The sequence below is a fragment of the Patella vulgata genome, chromosome 2, assembly GCF_932274485.2.
Source record: "Patella vulgata chromosome 2, xgPatVulg1.2, whole genome shotgun sequence".
In the NCBI taxonomy this organism is placed as follows: Eukaryota; Metazoa; Mollusca; class Gastropoda; family Patellidae; genus Patella; species Patella vulgata.
In genome coordinates, this window is record NC_065880.2 from 52,516,567 (window position 1) to 52,543,592 (window position 27,026).

Below are 27,026 nucleotides of genomic sequence, written 5' to 3' on the forward strand. Positions count from 1 at the left end.
TTTTTGTTGTTTGTTAACTTTTTAATCCACCGTAATACTGTGTCCTGCAATATCACAATCTAATTAAAGTCAGATGTCAATTTCGTATGCGGTGGGGTCGGGTGGTTCAAGTGGTTTAACGCGTGCCCTTTAGATGATAAGGTCTGTCATTGAGTCGAACGGCGTGGTTTCGACCCCACACCGGATCTTCCGGTTTTCTAATACTGCTTAAGGTCCTTATGCGCAATGTATCATAGTTTGCTCCCGAAATGGCCTAATTTATGTTGAGTGGACGTTAAAGGTTGCGTCACCAAAAGTTCACACATGGCGTCTGGTTCTATAGACTGTATGGGGAAATGTCACTTCCTACTAGGGTTACTCTCTTCATTTACAATGTTGGTTTTATCGCTTAAGGTGAATCATGATGTATCTTATATAATCAACTTAATGGTGTAATTAACCTTTAAGATGTTAAGAGGTCGTATAGACCTTATTTCACACCTCATGTGGTAAACTGGACTATTTAGCCCCGGGTAAGGATCTCACCATCGAAATACTACCCCATCAACAGACGACTACGGTGTTCGCGACAAAAATGATAATTATCTCAAGAAACTTAAAATAAACTCGATTCGATCACAAAATATTCGACCATATGCCAAAATACATTACCTGTATTGCACACAACAACGACCAGGGGTTAAGGTTATAGATAGGAAAATTGGACTGACGGATTCTGGAATCCCCTTGCAGGGTGAACTAATGACGGTTACTTAACATGCTCTACATGGATTATTACATGGCAAAATGATCGAGTCTATCATTACCCGAGGCCGTGTGCCCCATCATAAACAAACAGGGTTCGCAATATGAAATTGAGACCGGTAGATTCTGAAATCGCCTTAATGGTGAAATAAACTAAAAATCTGTTCTATAACATCGTCTTTATTGATCATTACATGGCAAAATGATCAAGTCTAACTCTATTATTACGGGCGGTCGTCTGCCCCATCATAAACAAACGAAACACGCGCTCAGGTAAAATAGTAACCCTGTCATATGTAACCTCATAGTCACAGTACTATAGACTGTGCGGTATCGTATGAACCGATGTACTTTAAAACTAAAAAAGTAGGCGAAGTATCGTGAAGTAAGGCGGGCGTGGATTTGTTCCTGAATCTGAATGCCGATTTCGTAGGCGTGTTGTTAGATAAAGACGTGTACACATGACATGTAGGTCTTCTTTTGACACAATACATTTAGGTTACCTGTGAATTCGTATTCAGGTATATCAACAGATTTAAGATATACTAACGGTGAGATATTTTATGATAAATAAATATGAATTAAGTCGATTACAAATCGATATATCGATTTCAGTCACTTGTGAACCAGGCCGAAATGACAGTATTAGTGCAGACGGCGAAACGCGTCATCGGGTGAAGGTCAGTAGCTTCAATACAAACTTGTGAAAAACATACCTAGCTTTTTGCCCTGATATATGGTGTTGTGGAGGGTCTTTTCACTCATAGGCACAGAGAGATGTAGAGGGAGTTCTTAACTAGATCATTCATACGCCTTGTTTAATGCAATTGACTTAAACGTCCATTGTGTTATGAATTTGCCGGTGACACAGAACTGAAGTTACTGTTTAACCCAGATGTTGCATAATTCTATGACAAAGGAGAAACAGACTAGTGTTGTTTACATGTGAATAAAGAAACAGAGGACATAATATTAAATAGTGGATTTTAAGATACTATTCTACTGGATCCGCTAATATTCGAGGAATACTGTTATGCAAGGTCGATTTAACGGTAATTTTAGAATTATTGGCCCGATGCATATGAGCACTGAGTGTCTGTAATCCCAAAACAATCATGGCAACGAATGGATTTGTTAGACCATCATCGAAATTCAATGATATACGATATCAATGTCTTAAATCAGGGAAAAAGTTTGTCGACTCAGACTTTCCTCCAAATGACCGATCTATATATATAAATGGCCAAGGAAGGGGACAATATGGACAAATCTTCTGGAAGAGACCAGGGGTAAGCATGATAAGTTTTATATTTCATATATTATGAAACACAATAAATATGGACCTGAATAATTAGCTTATAATGCATTCATGTGAATGAATCATTGGATAATATTGATTAGCATTAGACCTATTGTTGAAAGATACAGAGCTAATTGTTGTAAATCAATACCGGTTATTCCCTCTTATTTGATTTACAAGCTAAAATTAAATAATTTGTGAAAATGGGTAATAAAGACCCTATAGATGCCCTAACTGTTGTCCTGGTTACATGTTTTGGAACAATAATATAAACTGAATGTATAGTTCGATCAATATTTATATTGAAAGGTATGACAAAGCGCTAGGTCGTTTGAAAAAGCCCTATGTTAAAACCAAATTCCTTTTTTGAAAAACGGATTTACAACTAATCTTTTTATATATGTCCGGTCACACGACAACGTCAAAATCATTTATAAAGAAACTGAAGATCAAAGGAATGTTTAGTTAGCTAGATTACCATATGACTTCTACTTCGTGTACTTTCTGATTGATATTTGTGTATACTGAACCCGAGTGTCAATCACGGTTATAAGAATAATAAGATAGAAACTTCAAACAATCTCATCAAATAATAACTTAAGAATAACTTGTTTTCTCTCAGTTTCTGGCACATCAAACATGTTATTCTTGGTAGTGTCCCCCACCCCCCAAATTAGGTTAACAATTTAAAATATTTACACTACCAGCCCACATTCCTAATGATATCAAGTGTTTTCGTTAGCAAATTTCCAAGTAGCTTCTCTATTATAGATTATACATTATGAAGCGAACACACCGTTCTGCTCTGATTCTCTTTGAATAATTAACTAAGCGACCTGATGGACTTACTATATTCTATAAATAAACACCATATACTCTGTATCAGCAAATATATGAGCTTTTAAAGAGAGAAATATCGATCGGCATATACTGCACATGCAGGGCTTCGAAAAGTTTAAAATTTATATTGATTATTTTTGTATACATTATGTTTGACCTTACGAGCTGACCACTGAAAGGTTATTAAAAAGTCATTATCCCTCGTTCCAAGAAAATAAATGTATTTGATTTTGAATAATATGAACTAATATTATATCAAATAATATTAAATATTAAATTATAGATCAAATAATATCAAATAATAATTATCAAATTAAAAATAACAATATGCTAACATAATTACTGAAATTACAATCACACACCTACTGAGAGTAAGGTATTTAAATTTCTAAAAATATGTACATAAATTGCCAGATCAAACTTTAGATTCCAGCTATAGCCTGGTAGATTCGCCTCAAATGTTGCAATTTTCTGTCAAAACCTCTGGGCTAATGCCTCTTTAAACACGTTACAAATAATTAAAAACATAATTATTTTATGAAAACAGCTAATGAAATATGTCTTATACTAATGTTTTAATAATAATAATGATCTTTAATGGGCCAATTAAGAAAACAGAGCTTAACCTTAGTATATCGTTTTTAATTTTTGCGACACACATATATAAAACCTACAAACAGATTGGTTGATGGAATCATTTATTCTATTATACCCATGAAGTGTGGACATAAAGCATCTGGCAGACAAAAATTATCACACAGCGTATATATGACAATAAAGGGCTTGATTATAACCAGTACATATCTCTTCTAAAGCAACATTTATATGATTCAATACAATATTACTTATAATTGAAAGGATTTGTATTTATAGGAGATAGTGAGAAGACCGAGATATGTAGTTGGGGATGTGGCAAGACATGATATGGATCAAGGAGGTCTCGGTATGAAGCTTTCTTAAAATATGACATTGTTAATTCTCTAATGTGTACAACATGCATGTGCCGTTAATGTTCTCAGGGAGTGCTGGTCAGTAGTGTAATTCTAACGAGAGTCCCAACCAGAGATAATTCATATCGGGAATTATCGAAGAATGTCGCGTTATGGTCTACCGAGTTTTCGTATTATCTTACCCCCCCCCCTCCTAGTTTTACTTCTTCATTTCTATTAATATTATCTTGCACTATCATAAATAATCACACTTAACTAATAGTGCGTCTCGATCATTCAGTTAGTTCAAATTATGCAAAGTTTGAGCACAGATCTGGCCCGCTAAACGTTGTATGGTTTAACTTCTAATGGATATGAAGATATCCCGTACCATTTATCATTCATCATACTAGAGATTTTATTGATGTAAAACTGACTATTTCTAAGACAAAGCAAATGCAATAAAGCTACCAATTTTAGGGGCCGCTCCAGGAACATCCGGGATTTTCTTCGTGTGTCCTTATACAAAATGGTCTTCAATTATTACCACCGTGCGTGAGGCTCCTCGCTATCATTGTGGACATATTGTTTGAAACAAACTTTATTATGTTGCTCTAGTCCTCACCCACAAATTGTAGAACTTTCCTATAGCTTAAATTGTGTTTGTTCAGATATAAAGCAACTGCTTGTCATAAATATTAAAGGACAATATTGGTGCCAGTCATTATCACATATGTGATAGAACTGGTTAAACACATTCCAAATATAATTTTAACAGAGAGATCACTGATACGATAGTTGAGTAATACAGGATTCCCGAATCGGAAGTGACGAGCGCCAAAGGAAAACACGAGATATACCTCTATATAGCTGGCTGAAGTGCCGACTGATAAAAGATACATGGGCGAATTTCTGCTCACTAATAATTCCTTCGAAGACCAAAAGTTGTTATATGGGACTGTAAGAGGATAGCTGACAATTCAATACAGTAATTGAATGTCATTAGATAAGAGAACACGAGAAAAATAGAAATAGTCCGTACATTCCCTTGTTTATATTCATTCTATAGGGGGGAGCGGGGCTAGTTCGCACCATTTTTAATAAAATAATAAAACCAACATAGCTCGATAACTTTTGAAGCTACGTTACCGTAGACCAGTGATTCCCAACCTGTGTCGTGAGATCTTCCTATGTGTGCCGTTTAGTTTGAGCCATACTATGTCTCTATGACTAGTCTGTGGCTACAGTTGTATGCCGTCTATGATTTGGCATGTTTTTATTTTGCAAATAAATCAAATATTTTTCATATATATTAAGTCGGGTGTGCCGCTGTTTTTTCATGTGTTTCAAGGTGTGCCGTTGGCACAAAAAGGTTGAGAACCACTGCCACAGACCACACTAGATTAAAGACAGTGGAGTTGGCTAATATACGGCATACATTAAATATTTTTATTGACAGGCGTATACAAGTAATTTCACCTCAAAGTCACCATGTCCGAATGGACGAACATCAAGCCTCGGCTGTATAGCAGTAAGTGATATGTACCTACGCCTATACAATTGCCATGCGGCACCGGTTTACTTATGCCCCCGTCAGACCGGGGTGGCGTCCTTACTGCGCTGCTGCGACCTTACCGCGACCAGGAAATGCACAAGGTCACCGGCAAACGTGAACACAACGCGCGAAAATGTCCCCAAAAACTACAAACTTGAAAAAAAGTCGTATTCTCATAGTTTTACAGTTCAGATCGCAGAACCTTGGCGTTTGCTTTGAACATGCTCAAAATAAACGCAGTGACTCGGCGATCATTGGCGACCATGGTGACTACAGCACGATAGCTGGCGTTTCCACTACGCTTATGGCGATCTTAACGCGCTCTAAAACTATTTTCCATCGCCGTATCAGCGAAGTAAGTACGCTACCCCGGTCTGACTGGGGTATTATTAGGAAAACTTGCCGCTTTTAGAAAGAAGTTCTAAAAACTGCGTCGTTCGAAGAGTATGTAAACTTTTCAGTTCAAACTGGTCCGTGTCTAAAGGAAATAGGATAAACTTGAAAGATAAACAGCTTTGAAATCTTTGTATGGTAAAACATTCTTCAAATGCGTCGTCATGGTCAACGGCGTTGGTAATCCGGAACTCGAAAGTAGTCCCAATGGCGGACTTCGTCATACAGCCGAGGCTAGATGTAGGGTACTGGAATCTGCTGAGGTTTGGCCGAGTGGGCGCGAGATATGAATGGGGTCGGACTAACCCGGCTTTCCCCTACCTTATAAAAACATGGTAATGCACGGACTTTTTTTTCTGTTTTTCTTTCGTGTTCTCTTATCTAGTGGCAGTCAATTCTTTCTATAAATTGTCAGATATCTTCTCACGGTCTCACAAAACAACTTTTAGTCTTCGAAGGAATTATTAGTGAGCAGAAATTCGCCCATGTATCTGTTATCAGTCGGCACTTCAGCCAGTTATATAGAGCTATGTCTCGTGTTTTCCTTTGGCGTTCGTCTCTTCCGATTCAGGAATCCTGTATAACTCAGCTATCGTAGCAATGATCTCTGAGTTAAAATTATATTTGGAACGTGTTTAATTAGTTCTATCACATATGTGATAATGACTGGCACCAATATTGTCCTTTAACTTCGAGGTGAATGGGCCGAATGAGTGCAACATATACCAAAACAATGAACGACATTTTACCAAATGTTGGGTATATAATATACCGTACACAGGGTTGGACATGCTTAAAATTATCGAATATTTGATTTGAGAAACATAGCAAAACTGGTTTGAAAATGAAGTCAATTTTAAGTGTTTGAAAAAATATATCTTTGCATTATGTTTAGTTGATTGATTGTGAAAACAACATTCTAACGTTTTATCGTCATGATCTCATGTTGTTATAATCAGATTAACAAGATTAAATTATATGTCTTAAAACATTTATCCATTTATAAATGTGGTGCGTTTTTACTACCTCTCAGTATATTTTACATACCTATATTAATATATAAAATTATGTACGCTATTAATATAAAATATGGGGCAGTTATAGTGTTTACCAATCATAGTGTATCAGGTATAAAATGATGAACATTAAGGTTTTATTGTAAGCTTTTATGAATCATAAAATGTAACAGTTGAGATCTTGTCCAGCTGAGACAAGTATTATATTTTTTTATTATCCCCCACGACCATAAACAAACCAACAATAAGAAAAATATATTCTAAACACAAACAAACCTACACACTGAAAACACTTTCTTGAGTAGTTTTATTATATTCAGTTAATAAAGCTAACGCGAGGTCATCGTATGTGTATAATAAAGAAAAAAAAATAACAAGCTTGAAAAATTTCGCCAATATATATACAAGTGCTGCTGGGATAGTAGAAATAGAAGACTTTTTTACCTTTCGAAATACACACATGTGATTTGTAATCATATCACATGGTATGGTAATTCTAAACGTGTGGGTGGAGGCTATAACGTTCTGTAACAAAGTACGGCATGTCCCTGCAAACATATGTATTTTTTATAGCAATTTTTCCGGAATTTATAAACAAATGTACACAGGTTATCAAAACGTGTGTGACCCCCCCCCCCCCCCCCCTATTGATTTATAGGTATCTTGCCTTTGATCTTGGTGTTATTGATGGTTTCTGATTTGTTGTTGCTTGTATATATGTATATATAATTGCTGTATAAAACGTTGAGAGAATACTCTTCGAAACGTCGCCTAAATAACGTCGCCGAGGCTCTCTGTATAGCTGACCCTGGCTATATTGTCGCGGCCTGATTTAGCTCGCAAATGATTACCACTTTTCGGAAGGGTTGGATCCGACCCAGCATAAACGATATTCACAACATTCATTTCTTTCCTATGCCTGTAGTTTAATCTTAGATTTATAGTCAAAACCTTTTAATATAAGAGATTTTAAAATGCACACAGATAAAAAGAAAACAACATATTATATTTAATGCGTGTTAGGTTTTTTTTTCTGATTAGCTGACAATCCTATAAATACACCTATTATAGAATTTTGAAAAGGTTGGGTCACCACAGTCTAACCGTATTTTGTAAAAGATATCAAGATATACTGCTTGTTTGAATGACAGTTAATTTGCATGAGATTTACATTTTCAAATAGCTTTAATGATTTCGGATGAATAAAAAGACTATATTAAATATTAAAAATAGTTGATTCACTGTACGCTATGTAATCTTATGTTATATGGATATTTAAATTTAAAATTGCAATGGTAGTTGACAAAAAATTAAAATCCTGTCTTATACAAAAAATTAAAATCCTGTCTTATACAAAAGAAATCAAGCTTATCGTATCTGGTGCATCTCACCTGGTCGAAACTTGAAGAGTTTAGTCGTATTACCACAGGATGGAGATCATCGAAAATCGACACCACTGCAATTATGTATGAAGTTAATGGTAAATCATTGGTGCTGGAAGAAGAGCCTGGAAAACAAAAAAAAAACAAACAACGATCTCGTACTTTCTGTCGTAGGAGCCATGGTGGCTCAGCGGGTTAGACGTTGCCCGTAAAAGAACTCTTGGCAATTGAAATTGTCCGTACCAAAGTTCCCTCATAGCACATGACATAGCGTATACCCGTCTTTATTAGCCCAGTCGGTGCAGAACAGTAGGACGTTAAACCCCATTTCATTTGATTTCATTTCAGTCGTGTTTTTGTTCGTGTGCACGTAACTAAAAGAACCCTGGAATACAATGACGAGTGGGCGGGGACACGGCGGTCCGCACAAAATAATCTTCATAACTGACTGTATGCCCGTCTTTGTAAACCAGGTTGCGTGTAGAAGTATACATGAATAGGACGTTATATCACATTTTATTTATTTGACTTTTTCGAAATATTGGTCGTATAACCGTATGAGCTGCTAACACCATTTTTTATTCTATCAACCACCGTGTCACTTCTCTTCATATTATATGCCGCACAAAAAATACTTGGATATCGCAAGCCCAACCATGATTATTATATCCTTAATGTGTTTGGTAAGCAATGTCTATATTATGTTTACCTGTATATAAAGTAAAGGAGTGTATGATTCATATAACTTACAATAAAGTATATTATAAAATACATCATTACATTCATATTACTTATACTCACACCAAACATGACGACCTATTGAATAAGTTATTTACTGTGTCAATAAACTGGTTGACTGTATTTAACATAATGGCCGTCATTGTTGATTTCAGTCCATTGATTTTAAGTTTAGACACACATCTACCACCACATTTCAACCCCCATTTGCGTTTGAATATGATACTCTGTTCTTGTCCCTGATTATCAATTTGATTTAACTTCTAGTCCGACATCTCGACAATCCGGTTGCCAATTATTTCAGCGATGGAATAGCTCGATATAAGATTTTCCCTTAGTACATGATCCGATCATTTTTCTGTAAAAGCATCCCTTTAAGATTTGTCAGTGACCAATACACAAGGATTGGGTAAACCTCTGAACGTTTTCTCAAGGATCATCTCCTTACCAGAATCCCCATGCGGCTGGCTGCCTGGGACTGTTGTTGATGTAGTTCTCAAACAGGCAGAACATTTAGAATTTCGTTGGGAGAGACAGATGTATAGATTTTTTTAGTTCAATTTGCGGAATATTTCGGAACCCTAATACACGTGCAAAACCTCCTGAATGATCTAAATCAGATGACCAAAGAAAAGTAATAGCATAATCCTATATGAACTTGTAAAATGAATATCATATAGCTATGTTGAAGTTATACAATATTTAGCTATATGAACGTGAACCAAGGATGCTTTGTGTTACAGGTGATTGTTGGTTTATAGCAGCAGCAGCCATTTTATGCACATCACATAGAAATATGTTTGAACGAGTTGTTCCACTGGATCAAGATTTTGATCGTAATTATGCGGGTATGTATTGTTATAAACAAAACTCATCCATCACTATTAGATGATTTGTATATAAATATATTGTCCAGATTTCATAGAACACCGTAAATAAATATAGATGAAGTATTTATGTCAAAGTTTAATATTTAGCCGTTTAAAACTGGTCGAGAAATTTGCTCAATGGGGTCACGCATTTAAGTTATCGCTGTTCAATTGTGTGGTTGACATGGTTGTCACGAACCACAATAATTTCGATGGAAAGAATTGACATGGCTTCCCAGATCCGTCTATCTATGGAATGTGTAGATTATGTCCACTCTACATCACATAGCTCCAATTCTCAAGTTATTTGTAGCTTAATTTCCACGGACGATCTTATTTAACGAAATATTTGAAGCAAGACTGTGGGATTTGGTACCAGTGTCATTATGCGCTAGGGTTTACTACCAGTCTTAAAGCATGTCCTGGTCGTCTATTTGGAATTTCAATACCGCTATATTTCTGAAAGCATAATCTGATTTATATAAGAGACTTCTTTATAATATTGTATATTGAGAAAACGGTCTTTAGTTCTCTTGGATAAAATAAGATAATGCTCTATATAGATTACCTGCTGGTTAAGCAAAAACAAAGGAAATTGCAAGTAGTTTCATATGTTTATATTTGCAGGTATATTTCGGTTTAATTTTTGGTGGTATGGTGAATGGGTTGAGGTTATTATTGATGATTATCTTCCAACTGATGGACGAAGACTTAAATTTGGTAAAAATAGAGAACATGTAGATGAATTTTGGTGCGCATTACTGGAAAAAGCTTATGCCAAGTAATTACTTCACTATTATATGCCTTTTGGTTCTACAAAGCCACCTACGCACATTCGATCAATGGTCTAGAAAATGGCATTATTTGTTCTTTATACCCAGCACTATAGTTACAATGACCAGACCTGTTTGAAAATAAAACTATATGTTACATCTTTAAATAAAGTTAGTGTTGAGATATAATCAATTATATGTTATACTGTCGACACAATAAGTCAACGATTTAGTAAATAAGTCAACCCTTGCTTTATCATCAATCGACAAAAAAAACGCATCATATTTAGTCTATTCAATACTTTATTTTAAAGTAGAATCGAACTGGTATACTCCAATTATGGTACATGATTACCGTATATATTTAAAATAGTGATTCCAATCTTTATAATCCGTCTCTTAGCTTTTTTTCGTCAATTACAATCTCAATGTCACCAGTAACGGTGTAATGGTGTACAGTTTCAGTTGAAAGGTATTATTAGGATGCAGTTGTTAAAATCCTTTTCTTTATGGTTATTCCTTTTCAGTGCCGCTCCGCTCGCCATATAGATCCTCAATATTGACTTTGTTAAAAAGAAGAAATATTCAGATTTTTTTTGTTCCTTTTCTTGAAGATAATACCCTTCAGTGTCTTGACCGTAAACGCCCCTAGTAGTTTTTGTAACCAATATATTTTGAAAGACGAGAGACTTAAAACATCATCCATGGATGTTAAATTTAATGTATATTTTATATTGTAGATAGCGAGGGAGTTATGCTGGTAAAATACAAGATGTTCTAGTAGATAATAATGTATATTCTAGATTATAGTTATGCTGGTAAAATACAAGATGTTCTAGTAGATTATAATGTATATTTTATATTGTAGACTGCGTGGGAGTTATGAAGGTATTGATGGTGGTAAAATACAAGATGCTCTAGTAGACTTTACTGGGGGTATAGGTGAAGTTATAGATCTAAAACATAAAAATAAAATACCAAGAAATCTCTTTCATTTACTACACAAATCTATAGCGATGAATTCAATGGTTGGAGCAAGTATAGCTGTAAGTATTATCCCATTATAAAGTGAAATACGATGAAAATGAGGTTCAATGTATTACTTTTCTAATGAAGACGGGCATACGCCATACAGTGTGGTATGAGGGAAATTTTGACCGGACAGTAGTGCTACGGCCTACTCTTATATTGAACTCCAACTGCCAAGGGTTCTGTAACGTGCACGCCAATGTGTAGATGGGACCTCGGTTTCTCGTTCCATCTGAACGCTATATAGTGATTATCGATAAGCATTTCAATTAAGTGCTATGGTAACTACAAACTTTAAGTACCTTCTGATAACAAATATTTGACAGTAGAGTAATCCAATATGTGCGTTTCGTGTAGAGATCCTTACTTTACACACACAAAAAAATATAATTAATTTAAAATTTCTAATCGCTTTGATTGTACTTTAAATATGCATTATGTATGATTTAGATACTTAGGAGGCCGTTCGTGTAAAATAATTCAATGATAGATAATGAAAATGAATATATTGAATAAATGTCCAAATAATAAATATGACTTCTGAAGCCAAAATAAAGACCTGCAATAGGAAGATTTAGCTCTTGCATAATGCATCTGTAATACTTGATAATAAAGATACAATATGTTGTATCATTTAAAATTGTCCATATTCCGTTTGTTTTACATGTGCAAATTGAACACAAAGTTATAAAATGAAATGAAATGGGGTTTAACGTCCTACAGTTCTGCTCCGACTGGGCAAATGCAGACGGGCATAAAGTTATAATATGATTGACAGATTAAACCACCATGATATTATAAAACCACCCGTTTTAATTTAACAGCGACCACCCGGTGCTACTGAATCAGAAATTGAATTAACAAATGGTTTATATATGGGACATGCTTACAGTATTACCGGTATAAGAGAGGTATTATAACACTTTATTTACAAAATGCAAACATCTTCCATTAAAAAAAAAAATAATGTATTTCTTAGATACTGTTGGCTACCTTAAAGATTTATGCTATTATTGTATGGTGTTGGCTTTACAACGAAAGTACCACAGCAAACTTGGCATGGTGTTTAGTCTCGATTATACAATTAAGAATACGATTATTATAGCATATTGCTAAGTGTAGGGATGTTGCAAGATTTTGGAATACTAATTACTATCTTGTATTAAGGGTCATACCGTTTGTTGGCGAATATATAACAGCATATTATTGTAAGATATTAATTCTAGAAAACACAGAAGAATTCTATTAATTTGAAACAGTTCATTATTTCATTGGATCCAGACATATTATAATAATCTAACATGTTTTTAAATTAGACTATGTTCAAATCTACAACATACCGAGACTTCATGCATGAATCTATCATTAAATAATGGAGTATTTTGTTTAAGGTGCCATTTGGAAGAAAATCAGCACATTTACTACGATTAAGGAACCCGTGGGGTAGAGGTGAATGGAAAGGACCCTGGTCAGATTCGTTAGTATAATTATTTCTTAGAACTGAATTTAAACATAACTCCCATTGTCTCCAGTAGTAATGAAAGAACATTGTATGTAATGCAAATCGATTTTACTCCCGTCGCTTGTGTCATGATGGCTGGTTATTTTGAGAGCAATACCCACAGATTCAGAAAAAACAATTTGACAACCCCATCAGTTTGTAGAGTAATCTATACATTTTAGACCTATTATGAAAGCTAACAGAATAACATAGGTTTTATTAACATATTTGTTTGTAGATCTCCTGAAATTAGATCGTTGCCACCAGCAGTAAAGAGAGATTTAGAAATTGGTGTTCAGGAAGATGGTGAATTCTGGATAACATATGGGGATGTCATAGAACAGTTTGATGAAATAGAGATGTGTCATTTACAACCTGATGCCCTTACAGAAGAAATAGCAGCAGACGAGGTAAAATATCAGAATGTACCACGGTATGGTTATCCCGGTTATCTCAATGTTGTAGCTTTAGATTCCGTCGAATCATTAAGTGATGATTTTCCTGGAATTCAGCTGAAACATTCTTAAAATGGGACTCCTTTACCGTGCCACATATAGTCCTGAGTTATCAATATATCATACGGCCATTACTTTTTTTTCTACCGTGGCTGGGAAAGAAATCCAATGATTTTATTTTTACCAAATTGTCTCGATCGATCGACTTAGTATCTCGATCGATCGACTTTTTCTATAATGAAGCTTTAAAAGTGTTTCTCCACTGCGTGAAGCGGCGACCAGTCTCGGACACCATCCTTCCCCTAAAACCGGCTGTTTCGGGAGCTGCACATACTCCTCGCAGTGTTTCGTTTGATTAGACCTAATTCCACTCAAACATTGCCATATTCCGCGCAAATTTCCGTCCCAAATTATGACTGGTTAACAGTCCGACCAACAACCGGTACATAATGACGTAACAAAATAAATCGGGATTAACCAGAACTCTAAATATTTTACCGTAAAGTGTCTGGTGACAAACGAGGGTACATTACGTCAGAACGCGCAAAATGTATAATTACGCTCAATTAACTGGTACATAACAGTATATTGCAGAGAAACTATGTGATAACGAGGCTATCCAAAATAGCTACAATGTAAACATTTGATAATCGCTGCGCACGTGGAATCTTTTTATCATCTCTTGAACGACACAGAAGACTAAAGTGAAGGGCTGTCATGTTACGTGTTGTGTTTTAACAAACTGAATAGAAATACGACATTTGCTTTTTTGATAAAATAAATAATTCACGGATTTGCTTCACAAAAATGGATAAATATTATCGAATATTTAAAGCTAGGCAGTAATAATTGGTACACGTTTATAGAATTTATATCGGAGATTTGAGTCAAAGAATTTTCGTTCAAATAGCGAGTTTCAGCGAATGCAAAATTTACCTATGCGAGTATCAATGTTTGTTCCAGATGCATTCAAGGGTAAAATTTATCAGCCTTAACAAACACTAGGATTTTTTAAAAAGTAGTAGTAGTAGTAGTAGTTCTTGGTGTTTAACGTCTGCTTCCACATAAGTGATATCGCAGACAAGACATAGGAGAGCCGAAGCTGATTCCTGTTTTTTAGAATATGATTTTGCAATCTTTCCATTTGGTCTTAGGCCATGGATTTGGTTTAGTGAAAGAAGGCACCCTGATTAAGTCATGAAAATTCCCTATATTTTACTAAGGAGAGATTTGATTGGACGACGAGAATGGACACGCTCCGTCAAAGACTCAAGTTTTCAGTCTTAATACAGAAATGGATAGAGAGGGATTTCTCGGGCCATAGGCCTGCAGCCAAAATTTCCAGCATGAAGTTCCGCTACAAGGTCCAACCCAATCTGTTTTACAGAGAATTACGAGTCTCGTATAATATCTCTGTCATAGATGACTGCCTTAACACGTGCTGTCACAGCACGCGGTGTGAATCATTGGCTGAATGGCGCGTGCATTGTTTACATAAGACATTTTAATACCCATTTACACTAAATCGGAAATAATTTTTAACTACAAATACGTCAAACGCCTTTATTTATTTTTCCACTATATACAAAAAATGTTTTAGAATTTAATTTGTCGCAGGAAAAAAGTTAATATTTCTAGCTCATTAAGCCGCATCAATGTCATCCTTATCAGTGATTGTCGCGGCCAAGCAAATATTCACTGCGGATCAGTGTGGGTCCAACCTACTAAACAAACTATACCCTTTTGGAAAGATTATAACAATAGGAACACAAATCCAAGCAAACTACTTGCAATAACTCGGTTGTGATAATTGTAAATGCTATATTTATACTAACAATTATGAAGTTGACATAAAATTAAATAGTGACGAAAACACCCTATGCAAAGAATTTTGATTTAAACCAAAATGCGGAAAACATAAAGGACAAGGGAACATACGGAATTTTGCAAATCCATTTACGGTAAAAGGGGTTATCTCCCTTTATGAAAAATATCAATAATTATTGATAACAGGTTTTTTTCGATAAACTGAATAGGATTTAACAACAGACAAGGGCCCATATAAGTTCAACCTTTTTACAGATAGGATTTGAGGCTAAAGTTCTAACAAATATTTGAACTGAAACATAGTTTTCTCACTAAAATAGATATGACCAAAACTAAATAATGCTGTAATGGGAGGGACAATATTGTAATGAAAAGAAATCAAATGGAGTTTAATGTCGTACTGTTCTGTACTAACCCGTATAATGAAGATGAGCATAGCAATACATTATAGTTCGCGGGGTGGGGGGGGGGGGGCATCATTGTACATGTACAGCTATTATTCCATGGCAAGTGTTATCAATGTGCAAGGTAGTTCAGCTCTGAACGTAGGTCTCATTAGCCTACACTCGCCCTGTACATTCAGGAACTGCTAAACGGTCGCGTGTCAGTCTCTGTGAACGCCTGTACAATGTAAAGGAACATCTTAGTGAGAAAATAAGACCTTGCTTACCTCGCTAGAACCAGTATGAACGATACAAAACGCTGTTAAAAGTACGCCCCCTCCTATCAAGTTGCCCTTTCGCCACCATGACACTCTAAATATTGGGCAACGTCCATATTTAGGAATGTCGCCCATACAAGACGAATCGAAATTTAGGTAAAAATTGGAATCTTTGAAAAAAATTAGAATCTTCAGTCATTTATCGCTTTGCCCACCTTTTGATAATACAACAGAATAAAACAAACATTCCAGGTGCATAATAAGGGATAAAATAATTTACTTTCATATTTAGTATTTATTGTGGGACTTGGTGACCGATAATATTTTAACAAAATCATAGTAAAACATACACCTTGATTCTCTAGTTTTTTTGGGTTTTTTTAAAATACATAACAAGGTTGGTTTTTTATTCTAAAAAAGAGGAAAAACATATATCAAACTCTGAAACAAAACTTTCCCAATTAAAAATGACAAATATGAATATATAAAGCAAATATCAAGGAATCCTATAAATACATGAATATAACCGCCAAATTGTATTGCTCGTCTCGCGCTTCGCCCCCTGCAAGATAACCGGCCAATGAAAGAAAACAGAGAGTGCTTGACAAAAAGAGACCGACAGCCTTTCACCGCGACTCGCGCGTCTTAGTAGGAAACTCGCCTTCGTTAGCCTGCGTCACAATGTTGCGAATAGAGATAACGTGCTCAGAATTTTGGGTGTACGTTCATGTCAGTTGTCATTCGATCGGCATATTTGGCATACATTGGACGTTCTAAATTTCGAGAAAAAAATCAATACAGTAGGCATAAGCTATCTTCATTCGCTACTTTGTGACAGGGATTTATATAACAGAAAATGCACTCGTATGAAAGGTACACACATATGCTGCGTCTCTTGCATCTACCCCTCTCAAACAAGTTTCGCGCTCGTCCGAAAGTTATTCGTGCAAAAGTAGGTATCGACTTGATTATGTCGGCTCCAAGGGGCCTTTAACTATACTTCCAAATTCATCGATTTGTGTTAATTCTGGTCGGCATCCGTCACTCTGTCGTGGATTGAAAGACAGGCGAAACATCTCGAGAGCTGTGTCCGGTGACATAACAGTCGTCAGGAGGAACTCTGTTTAAGCCGTATCTTCCATCAGTCGAGGGAAAAGCTCGATAGTGTGGCTAGGTGACAAATCAGCCGCCGTCGAGTCTTCTACATATTTCGAGGCTGGCACTTACTCGTCCTCTTGGTCGACAACTGGTGTCGAGACCGATACTCGGACGCATTCATATCACTCCGATGGACGAAAGTATCGCCAGTCAGGCAGGCGGAAAAGCGCGATCCGACATGTCCGCCGACGACAGGTCTGAAACCGGCTACTCCTATGGCCACCATGCTCCTTTCCCTGCCACCGTATTTTTCTTATTTGAATGTAACAAAAATATGGAAATATCTATTAAATAAATGAGGTGTTGAAACACAGCTGTAGTTGATGGTGTCTGTCCGCAAACTAAATTCTTCGTGAACAGCTTGGATGGAGTAGCCCAATATAATTCTTTAATGAAACTTTCTTGATTGACAACTCTTGTTTAGCTCCATAGTATTTTAGTTACAATCATTGAGTACGAAACTAAAAGAACGTGATTAAATCTGTTAAATTTATGAGCATTTTTGTACTTGTCCAAATAACTATTTTTCCTCTCCGGTTACATCAACAGAATACAACACCTTGGAATGTAACAGTTTATCATGATGCCTGGAAGAGAGGAATAACAGCAGGGGGCTGTGGTAACAAACCATATCAAGGTAAGTCATTGCGTGAACTATATGTATGCAGTTAACAGTTACACAATAATATCGCCAATTGCATTCCTCGGTAAATTCCGTTTCATTTCCAGCGTACTGGAATGTATTCTCGGACATTGTTCGGGCGGACGGGTTAACGTAGAAATGTTGAAGAGGTTATTTCCCTTTTAGATTTAAGACTGGATACTTGTGGCGTGATGAATATGGAATAGTATGACGAAGTGTTTATAGGTTGAAATAAGTTATTGACCATCTATTGAAGGGATACGAAAGCTGCATTTATTGGTCACAGCTTTATTTTTATGCTGATTCATTTTTATAGTTCGGTAATAAGCCGATTTGCTTGAAGATGGAAAAGAAATGAAATGGGATTTATTAATAACGTCGTACTTTTCTCCACCGACTGGGCCAATGAAGACGGGCATACGCCATGGTCGGACATTGGGTCTACTCCAATTTCGAATTCAGCCTGTCAAGGAATCTTTTACTTGCAAGACAATGTGTACACCCGAACAGCTAGACACTATTCCTTACCAGGTCCTACGTCCTACACTACTGACAAGGTGAAACCACGGGGAACTTTCTCGGTCAACATGTATGGAGATGTAGATATATCCTTTATAGTTATTTTATTATTGTATAGAGTGAATTGACACTTTTTATATTAGTGTATTCATTTTAGAACCCCAGACAGTTTAAAGCTACAATTTCATATTTTCTAAGAAAGTCAAAACATAATTATTTCTATATCTTTTGCTCAATAGGTTGTCAACTCACTATTATACGATCATAGTTATCATTCTCACACTCAAAAATGTTTCACACCGGTAATAATAACACAATTACCTCCCTTGTTTTTCTATTCGCTACCATGGAATAGCTATCTTCAAACTTTTGAATTTGATGCTGAAAATTATATTTTTGCCAATTTCTCAACTGGCAATAGTGAATTATAGGATTAATAGGATTATTCTTTATCAAGGTATGTATAATAGCATCGATTTTAAGGCTTTATTTTAATACATTTTAATATAACTTAAAAATATGAAATTGTAGCTTTAAGCTGATGATATTGAGACTATACAAAATAGTAATTTTGATATCCTGAAGCAGGCTTCTAATATTTTATCTCTTTGTTTCAGATTTATATTGGATAAATCCGCAATTTTTCATCAAACTATCTTTACAAGATGAAGACAGCCGTGATGGAGAATGTACTCTAATTGTTTCACTAACAGAGAAAGAGAAGAATAATCAATCTAAAATTGCTATAGGTTTCGATATATACAAGGTAAACCTAATACCATTATTTGACGCTTAGAAAAAAGACACTAAAATTTATGGTGTTGTGGAAGTTACTCATATTTTATACACTCTGTATGTCTGTTTGTTTGAGTCAGCTTACTAACCAGTTCGATACCGAGATAGATCCTCGCCATATTTAAATAAAGAGAGGCCCTAGCCTTTTTCTTAAAGCGAATTGTGTTATTACTCTGCACACAGCTATAATCCTGTGAAAACACAATCTTCTTCTCCAGTTGAGGTCTCCAGAACTACGACCATTAAATGGTGAAAGAGCTTCAAGAAATGCAATGTTATTAGCTGAAAGGTCTGGACAGTATCAGTTTTACCGTGAAGTGACGAGACGATTCGAGTTTTCACCAGGTGTTTACGCTATAGTACCCAGCACATTCAAGCCAAATGTAGAAGCAAAATTTTTACTTCGTCTTTATACTGAGAAGGCAGCGGAAAGTGGGTAGGTATATTCAAGTATAAACCTAGGAGTGTCGAGATAAAACTCGCTAAACAATAGAAATAACAAACTATTTTCTAAAAGCTATCGATATGAAGAGCAAAGTGGTAGTGGGTATTTAAAAGTGAAGCGCAAAGTCCAAAATTATTCACTTCAGCCCACTGGCAAGCAGAAACTTTGTTGGTTTCCCTCCAGGCCCTTCCAACTCCACAACTTCTCGGATATTATACATTTTCCCGAGAGCTCGGGATCGTATGTTTTTCACTTATTCAGTTAAGAGTCTTACAAGTAAATATTTTAAATTTCGTTATGGTTTATAGTTCAACTGGTTCAATCTCCAGTAAGACATTGGCTGGCTAACCTGGAGGTTCCTTCATTGGTCACGGTGTTGGCCGAGAAAGTTCATCGAGATTTTACGGCGTGGTTTTCCCTTGTCAGTGATCAGGACAGGTGACCTGGTAAGGGAAAATATAGTAGTTCGGATGAACCAAGGTCCCGTGTACACATTGGCGTGCACGTAAAAGATCACTTGGCAGAAAGTTTTCGATAAAAGAGCAGACCCTAATACTATATAGCACACTGTTATGTCGTGTCCCGTCTTCATTAGAGTGAGAGCGGAACAGTAGAACGTTAAACCCCATTTCATTTCATTTCATATTTCTATTTCAGTATCTTAGATGACGTAAATCCAGACCCTGTCGTGTCACCCACAACGGTATGGAAGAAACATTTTATTATCATGTGTTTGAAGTTAACTAAATTCAAATCATTGCCCCCAAGGTTTCTTTTTATCATGTAAATTGGCTTTTAAATCTTACAAACCATCGTTCTATTAAATTTAGGATGTAGTCAGAGGTGTTGTGCATGAAATAGGATACGCTTACGTCTTATAGAACACCTGATACCACTTCTAATTTATAAAGGATGGTCGCATATATTAGCTTACGTGGTTTTACATCTGTATGTGATTGTAGAAATGATTATTTTCAGTAATGAATACGTACTAGAATTATCATTTAGACTATTTTAACAGCCGTACCTTCTACCGTTGTTGTCCTGGAAACGGTGTAGTAATTGGTGCTGGACGGAGGGCTTGACAAGTGACAACATACAGTCGTTCGGACGGGCCGGAAAACCGAGGTCTCATGTACACCTTGGCGTGCACGTAAAAGAACCCTTGTCAGTTGGAATTCAGAGAGAAATGGGGTTTAACGTCCACTCGACACAAACTAGGTCATTTCGGGACTAACATATGGTTTATTTTTTTATTTCAATAATTCGCTTGCGCGTAGGGGTCTTTAGCAGTGGGAGGAAACCGGAGGACCCGGAGAAAACCCACGAGGTTGGACAGGCGACCCTACTCCTTGTCACGTACAACCGGGGAATCGAAACCCCGCCAGTTGACTCAATGACAGACCATATGATACAGCGCGCGCATGCTAACCATTGGGCCACCCAACCCCCCGGAATTTAATATAAGACTAGATCGTAGTTTCGCTGTCAGGGCATAATTTCCGTTACAGCACACTGTATGGCCTAAACTGTAAAACGTAGTACAATACAATTAAGCAATAAGATGGTAATTAAAATCATTAATCAGCCACCCTGTCCATCGTCTGTCATTAGATTAAAAGAAACATAAGATTAATAGAAATATTTAATAATTGACTGAATGAATAATGAACGAATGAAATATTGAATGAATGAAATACGAACAATTCAGAAATGTATCACCATTATAGGATACCTAAAAAAATAACCATTTGACTGGGGTTTTATATATTGAAGCTCAAAAGAAAAAGTTTACATGTTGATTTATATTCAAATGTACATACATATCTTTGTAACACATTTTATGAAATATAGATATACCTACATAATTTAATTATTTTTTGTTTATTTTAGCCTTCTATACCGCCTGTAATAACACCAACATATAATATTATAACAGAATTATTTCTACAATATTCTGGTAGAGATAAACGACTCGATTATAAAGAATTAGGATACTTTATTAAAACAATTAGCTATAGAGGTAATTTTTTTATTCTATATGAGTACGTCATTCTGTAAAATATGTTTCCACAGGTCCATTTTAGATTTTCTAGTTATATTAGTACCAAAGAATAATTTTATCAAAATTACCCATGTAAACAACCACTCAATTTATGTTTGAGATATTATATTTACATTGATTTTTTATTTTCTTCAGAATTTGGTGAACAATTAACATTTAGTGAAGAAGCTTGTCGAAGTTTAATAACGTGTATGGATGTATCCTTTAGATAGTGTATTCACACTATTTCAAATATGACAGGGCTTGATTAAGTTCAACATATTTTTTACAAATGAAATAAGGCTTATAATTTTGATATATGGTAAAAAGTTGAATGAATTTTAAGTAATTATTTACAATTGATAGACAACATAGCCTATAAACGTGCATTTTGTATCACTGTTAATTGAGAGAAGGGTGGATATTAAAATATGCCCGTTTATGTAGAATAATATCTTGACAAGAATAATCTTATATATTTTCAATACTACACAATTCTTAACTTTACAAGAGAAATAGATCTGGTTTTATTGATGCGGAAGAAACCCAGAAAATGTGGAAAGAAATTACAGCTTATAGGGTATGTTCATTATCTATATAATTGTTTACTCGACCGGAAGTCTTGGTTCTCTGTCTAAATACGCTTCACAATTATTGGCATAAACATGGGTATATATTCTTTTTCTCTTATTGACCTCGCGTGCTACCCAAGGTATGGGGATATAAGATTTGTTTAGATCCAATTTTATCAGTGTACATTTATGATCGAATGGGTATACCAGTTTATGGCCAGGGTTATGGTATCATTTGATATTCCTATGCTAAGATTACATACCCAATTTTAACACAGCCGACATCAATTTGCAGGAGGTTTTCAAGCAGTTTGATAGAGACCGATCTGGGACAGTAGATGGTTCTGAATTAGAATTCATGTTTTCTAAATTAGGTATGTATGCTTAGATAGCATTAATTTTTATACTCCCACATTTTCATGTGTACGTCGCCCCTAAGATCTTCCTAAGATCTCGGTTCCTTTCGATATTGGCATGTATCGGGCCGTAACTTCATGGATTATGGCCCCTGAGTGTACGAAAATCGCGTTTTTAGCTTGTGGACCCTATAGAGGTCACAATTTTTATCTGATTTTGTTGAAATTTGAAATGTAAGTTTATAACACAACGACCTTGGTTCCTTTCGATATTCGCGCATATCGGACCGTAACTTCCTGATTTATGGCCCCTGATTTTATTTTAGCTTGTGGACCCTATGAAAGTCACAATATTATTCTGATTTAAAAAAAACGTTTGAATATATCACCGTTACACCTTAATGACGGTTGAGTTCGAATTTCGTGAAAATCGGACCAAAACTACCGGACAAAATGTCCGCCCCTATAACGCAACAGTGTTTAAATATGGTATATCAAGGTTGTGGACCCTCTAGAGCTCACAATTTTGTTCCGATTTTGATGAAACTTGAAATACATGTTTATAACCCAAAGATCTTGGTTCCTTTCGATATTTGCGAATATCGAATCGTAATTTCCTGAATTATGGCCCTTGACTGTACCGTTACACCGTATTGTTGGTTGAGTTCGAATTTCATGAAAATCGGACCAAAACTGCCAGACAATATGCCCCCCTGGCAGCCGCTGGTTGTTGACACGTTAGACTTATTTTAGTGTCAGTTGCATAGATTTAGTAGGCCACTAGCACACCACTTTAATACGCACAGTTTAAATGGGGATGCTGCGACCCTTCTTGGATTGAGCTAACCCTATAGCGAACTCTCTCATAAAAACAAATTGTTATTTCCCACCTTCGTCTCAGTTTGGTCATTCTGCTGATTAAAAAAAAAAGTTAACTTATTATACAAGACCAGGGGTGATCATTCTACAAGTAAATGACCTTCGATTGTATTTGTGTTAAATTGCAGGTTTCCCGATACATAAATCTATAATGCAAGGTATTCTTAGAAGATATGGTGGTCGACAATCTACTTTATCTTTAAATGATTTTGTTATTGTTATTTGTAAATTAGTACTTATGTTTGGTAAGTAATTTATTTTTTTGACCAATTTGTCAGAATATTATTACATTTTAAACTGAATTATTAAGACCATTTTAATATTTAATCCATTGTTTATCAAGGTTTTATTGAATTTATACTAATGTTACCAGCCAATCAATCGCTTAAATGTGGAATGCAAGAATTAGAGGTGGCAAGTATCATGTACGAGGTACTAATATCCACTTTTAAAACACCTGGTACAACTTTTCGATCATTTTCCCTGCTTTTTTTTTTTTGTCCGACATGTTATTAGCGTTTTGTACTTGGCCGCTTTTAGTCTTTTTTTTTCATATTATGATTTAATTTTAATATCATATCATTATTTAAAGTCATTTTCATATTATTATTCAAAGGTATTTTCCAAGAACAAAGAGATAAAACAAGATCTGATGGTCGTGATGATGTAGCACAATTTACATTGAACGAGGTAAAATTATTATTTCAGTTATTCACCTCAAATAACCCATGAAGGTACCGTCATTAACCTTGCCTTCAGTTATCTATTCTATTCTTGGTAAGGATTGGACTGTAGTTGTCGACTATTAAATCGCGACTAAAAACCATATCGGCATATATAGCAAGTACCCTCTGGTTTGGCGCAAATCAAATACCGAATGAGTTTAAAGTACATAAATGTATTACGCAGTAGACATTCCGCCCCACCCCAAACACCATCTACATCCGGATCCATTTTTTTTATATTTATACAATGTTTAAATAGATTTTTGTATTAGCGGAATTATGTTTTTGTATTTTTTTTTTAATTTTCAGTTCCTTCAGTATTCCATGTTTTGTTAGAAAGCCATCCTCATCATGCAGAATATATTCAGGAATATGTCTTTTTTGGTGCCATTCATTTGAATCATAATCCATTATTACTACCTGTAAGATTTGTTGTAGCCATTTAGGCTAATTTGCATTTTAAATCATTTGTGTTTATATACACATTAATGGTATATACATAAAATAGTTCTGTATTATGTCAATTGTATGTTATAAATGAAAGTATGAATATGATAGTGTCATATTGTGAGATATTCTGTATATAGCAGAAGAATATTGGTACCGTGAGTTTATCAAGGAAATAGGAAATTTGACGTCGCCGAAGTTGCAAGAATCAACAAAAGCAGGACACATTAATTTAGGGGATACAGTATTGACAAGATTTTATTTCTGTTCTTTGTAGCTTCATCCAGTGATTGCACTCAGCAGATAACGTAGCAAAAAATCCAGCCATTTACGAGGGCTGACTGAAGTGTTTTAAGCCTATTTGTGAAAGACCTGTACAAATCAATGGTTTTCATTTATTTTTCTATTTAGTCCCATTCGTGATGTACACACTTTTGCCAACGATGTTGCAAGAACTGGATGCCGGTCAGGAACAAATTTTCTTCAGCCACCGCAAAAAGTCTTCATCATTAATAGGAAAATGACGACCGGTTAGCTCCTTTTGCACCTGTCTCATTAGGTGGGCATATCTTCCATTGATAGTCTAGCCTTTATCAAGATAGTCAATTAGCAGAATACCCTTGGAATCCCAAAAGACTAAAGCCATCACCTTTCCAGCAGAAGGAACCGACTTGACTTGGGGGAGGGGACTGGGGGCTCTGGATGCTTCCATTGTTTAGACTGAATTGGGGATTCTGGTTGAAAGTGACAAATCCGGGTCTCATCGATGGTTACAAATCTGGTCAAAAACGTTGCAAGATTTGCTTCAAGACGGTAGACTGTCAGTGATGTCTCATCAGTGATACCCACAACACTGGCAATATGTCGAGTGGTCAATCGTCGATTAGCCATCACCATGTCATGCACCCATGTAATGTTTTCTTGAATGGTTGCTGTTTTAAAAATGGCCTTTCAGGACGAGGTCATCGTCAAGGAAGGGACATGTCGGCATGCATCTATGTTTGGGTTAGTCCTTTCAGTTGCAGGCACTTGATGACTGTCGTATAGCCGGTTTTGTCCATTTCTGAGGATTTCGACAGGTAGGTTCACAAGATGATCTGGTAAGAAAAAGAAAACGGTTGCCGTTCTTATGCTTATGATTCATTGAATGATTGTACTTGTTGGTGGCAAAAGTTTTGTTTCAACCCAATTGATCTATCCTTATCAGGCTTAAAACTTTTCAGTCAGCCCTCGTACATCATGAAGTTTGTTAAGTTTTATTTTAACCGACGTTCTTTATTTACAGTTAATTCTTACATGAAACTCGGCGTATTTATACAACACTCTGTTTCAATTGCTTACAAATATATTTATCTTGCCATTTTGTAGTCAATGAACCTTGTGCTTGTGACTGTCAGTATAACCAAGATATTAAAAATATTATATATATACCCGGTCAAATTATATTTATACATATACATTCTATTACATTTTATAGTTCTCAATTTAAAACTAACCTGTTTTGATATAAAATAAATATATTATAAAGATAATGTGTTGCTTATAATTAGTCATTAAATTGGCGGGTGACTGTGTGGACAAGATGTATAAATAAAGGTCGCTATGAAACGAAACACGCCCCACCTAAGTCACTTAAATATTTACAGCTACTTGCCTTCGATGCTTTCTTCCTTGTCCCGACTGGTGCAGAAAATGACAATGACAATAAAATAATACACAGAATTCTATTACTTTCGACGATGTTCAAAGAATGCTTAAAAGCCCACAGGTTTTGGTGACCAGCGTAATAACCCAATGATGCGCGCCTCTCAATTTCGAAGGGGAATTTCCGGGGAGGTGGGCCAAAAAGTCTGGCATCGAGTCAAGTGCCGTGCTTTCGATCCCATGCATGTACGTGGCAAGGAATAGGATCGCCTGTTTAACTTCCCGGGTCCTTCGGTTTCCTTAACGACCCATATACCCCAGCGAAACTATTTCAGTCCTGATATCAATCTGTTTCACAGAGAATTACGAGTCTTCTAATATCTCTGTAAAAGATGACTGCCTTTAACACGTGCCGTCACAGCACGCCATCATTTCTTTGAAGCACATACAAATCTACAATTATTGAAATCGTTGTCTGCCTTTACGCTATAACATAATTTCCAAAGAAGAAAAAACACAGTACATAGCCAGTTGTTTAACATTTAATGCCGTGAATATAAAACTATGGGATTATATAGACCGAGTTAATAAAGAGTCGTGATAACAAGATTGTTTACAAATTAACGGTGATTAATAGTACAGGTGTTTGTCTCTTAAGAAAAGTTTGTAACAGATCAGCACTGAATCTGTCAAATTTAATTTCTTGTGAATACAGCTAAAGTTTTCCAATTTATCCGATGACATTATGGTTCAAGTATCACTGAAATAAACAGAAGATGTATATTTC

General features: G+C 35.7%; 2 protein-coding genes across 3 annotated transcripts in view; one reads left to right on the top strand and one right to left on the bottom strand.

Annotated features, from left to right (window-relative positions):
• Positions 1-1,112: 1,112 nt before the first annotated feature.
• On the top strand, positions 1,113-26,127 carry LOC126809572 (calpain-9). Its single transcript, XM_050534200.2, has 19 exons — positions 1,113-2,033; positions 3,758-3,827; positions 9,641-9,745; positions 10,394-10,547; positions 11,408-11,585; positions 12,393-12,479; positions 12,960-13,045; positions 13,308-13,479; positions 17,720-17,807; positions 18,950-19,098; positions 19,346-19,563; positions 20,230-20,275; positions 21,466-21,595; positions 21,773-21,834; positions 22,128-22,196; positions 22,484-22,562; positions 23,552-23,668; positions 24,040-24,113; positions 24,458-26,127. The coding sequence occupies exons 1-19, from the start codon at positions 1,860-1,862 to the stop codon at positions 24,482-24,484; spliced, it is 2,085 nt and encodes a 694-aa protein (XP_050390157.2). The 5' UTR covers positions 1,113-1,859; the 3' UTR covers positions 24,485-26,127.
• Positions 26,128-26,763: 636 nt separating this feature from the next.
• Positions 26,764-27,026, bottom strand: part of LOC126809571 (cyclin-dependent kinase 12) — a 36,600-nt gene continuing 36,337 nt past the window's right edge. For both annotated transcript variants that reach the window (XM_050534198.2, XM_050534199.2), the window contains one exon: positions 26,764-26,999. The gene's annotated coding sequence lies outside the window, so the exon portion shown is untranslated. The remainder of the gene's footprint in view (positions 27,000-27,026) is intronic.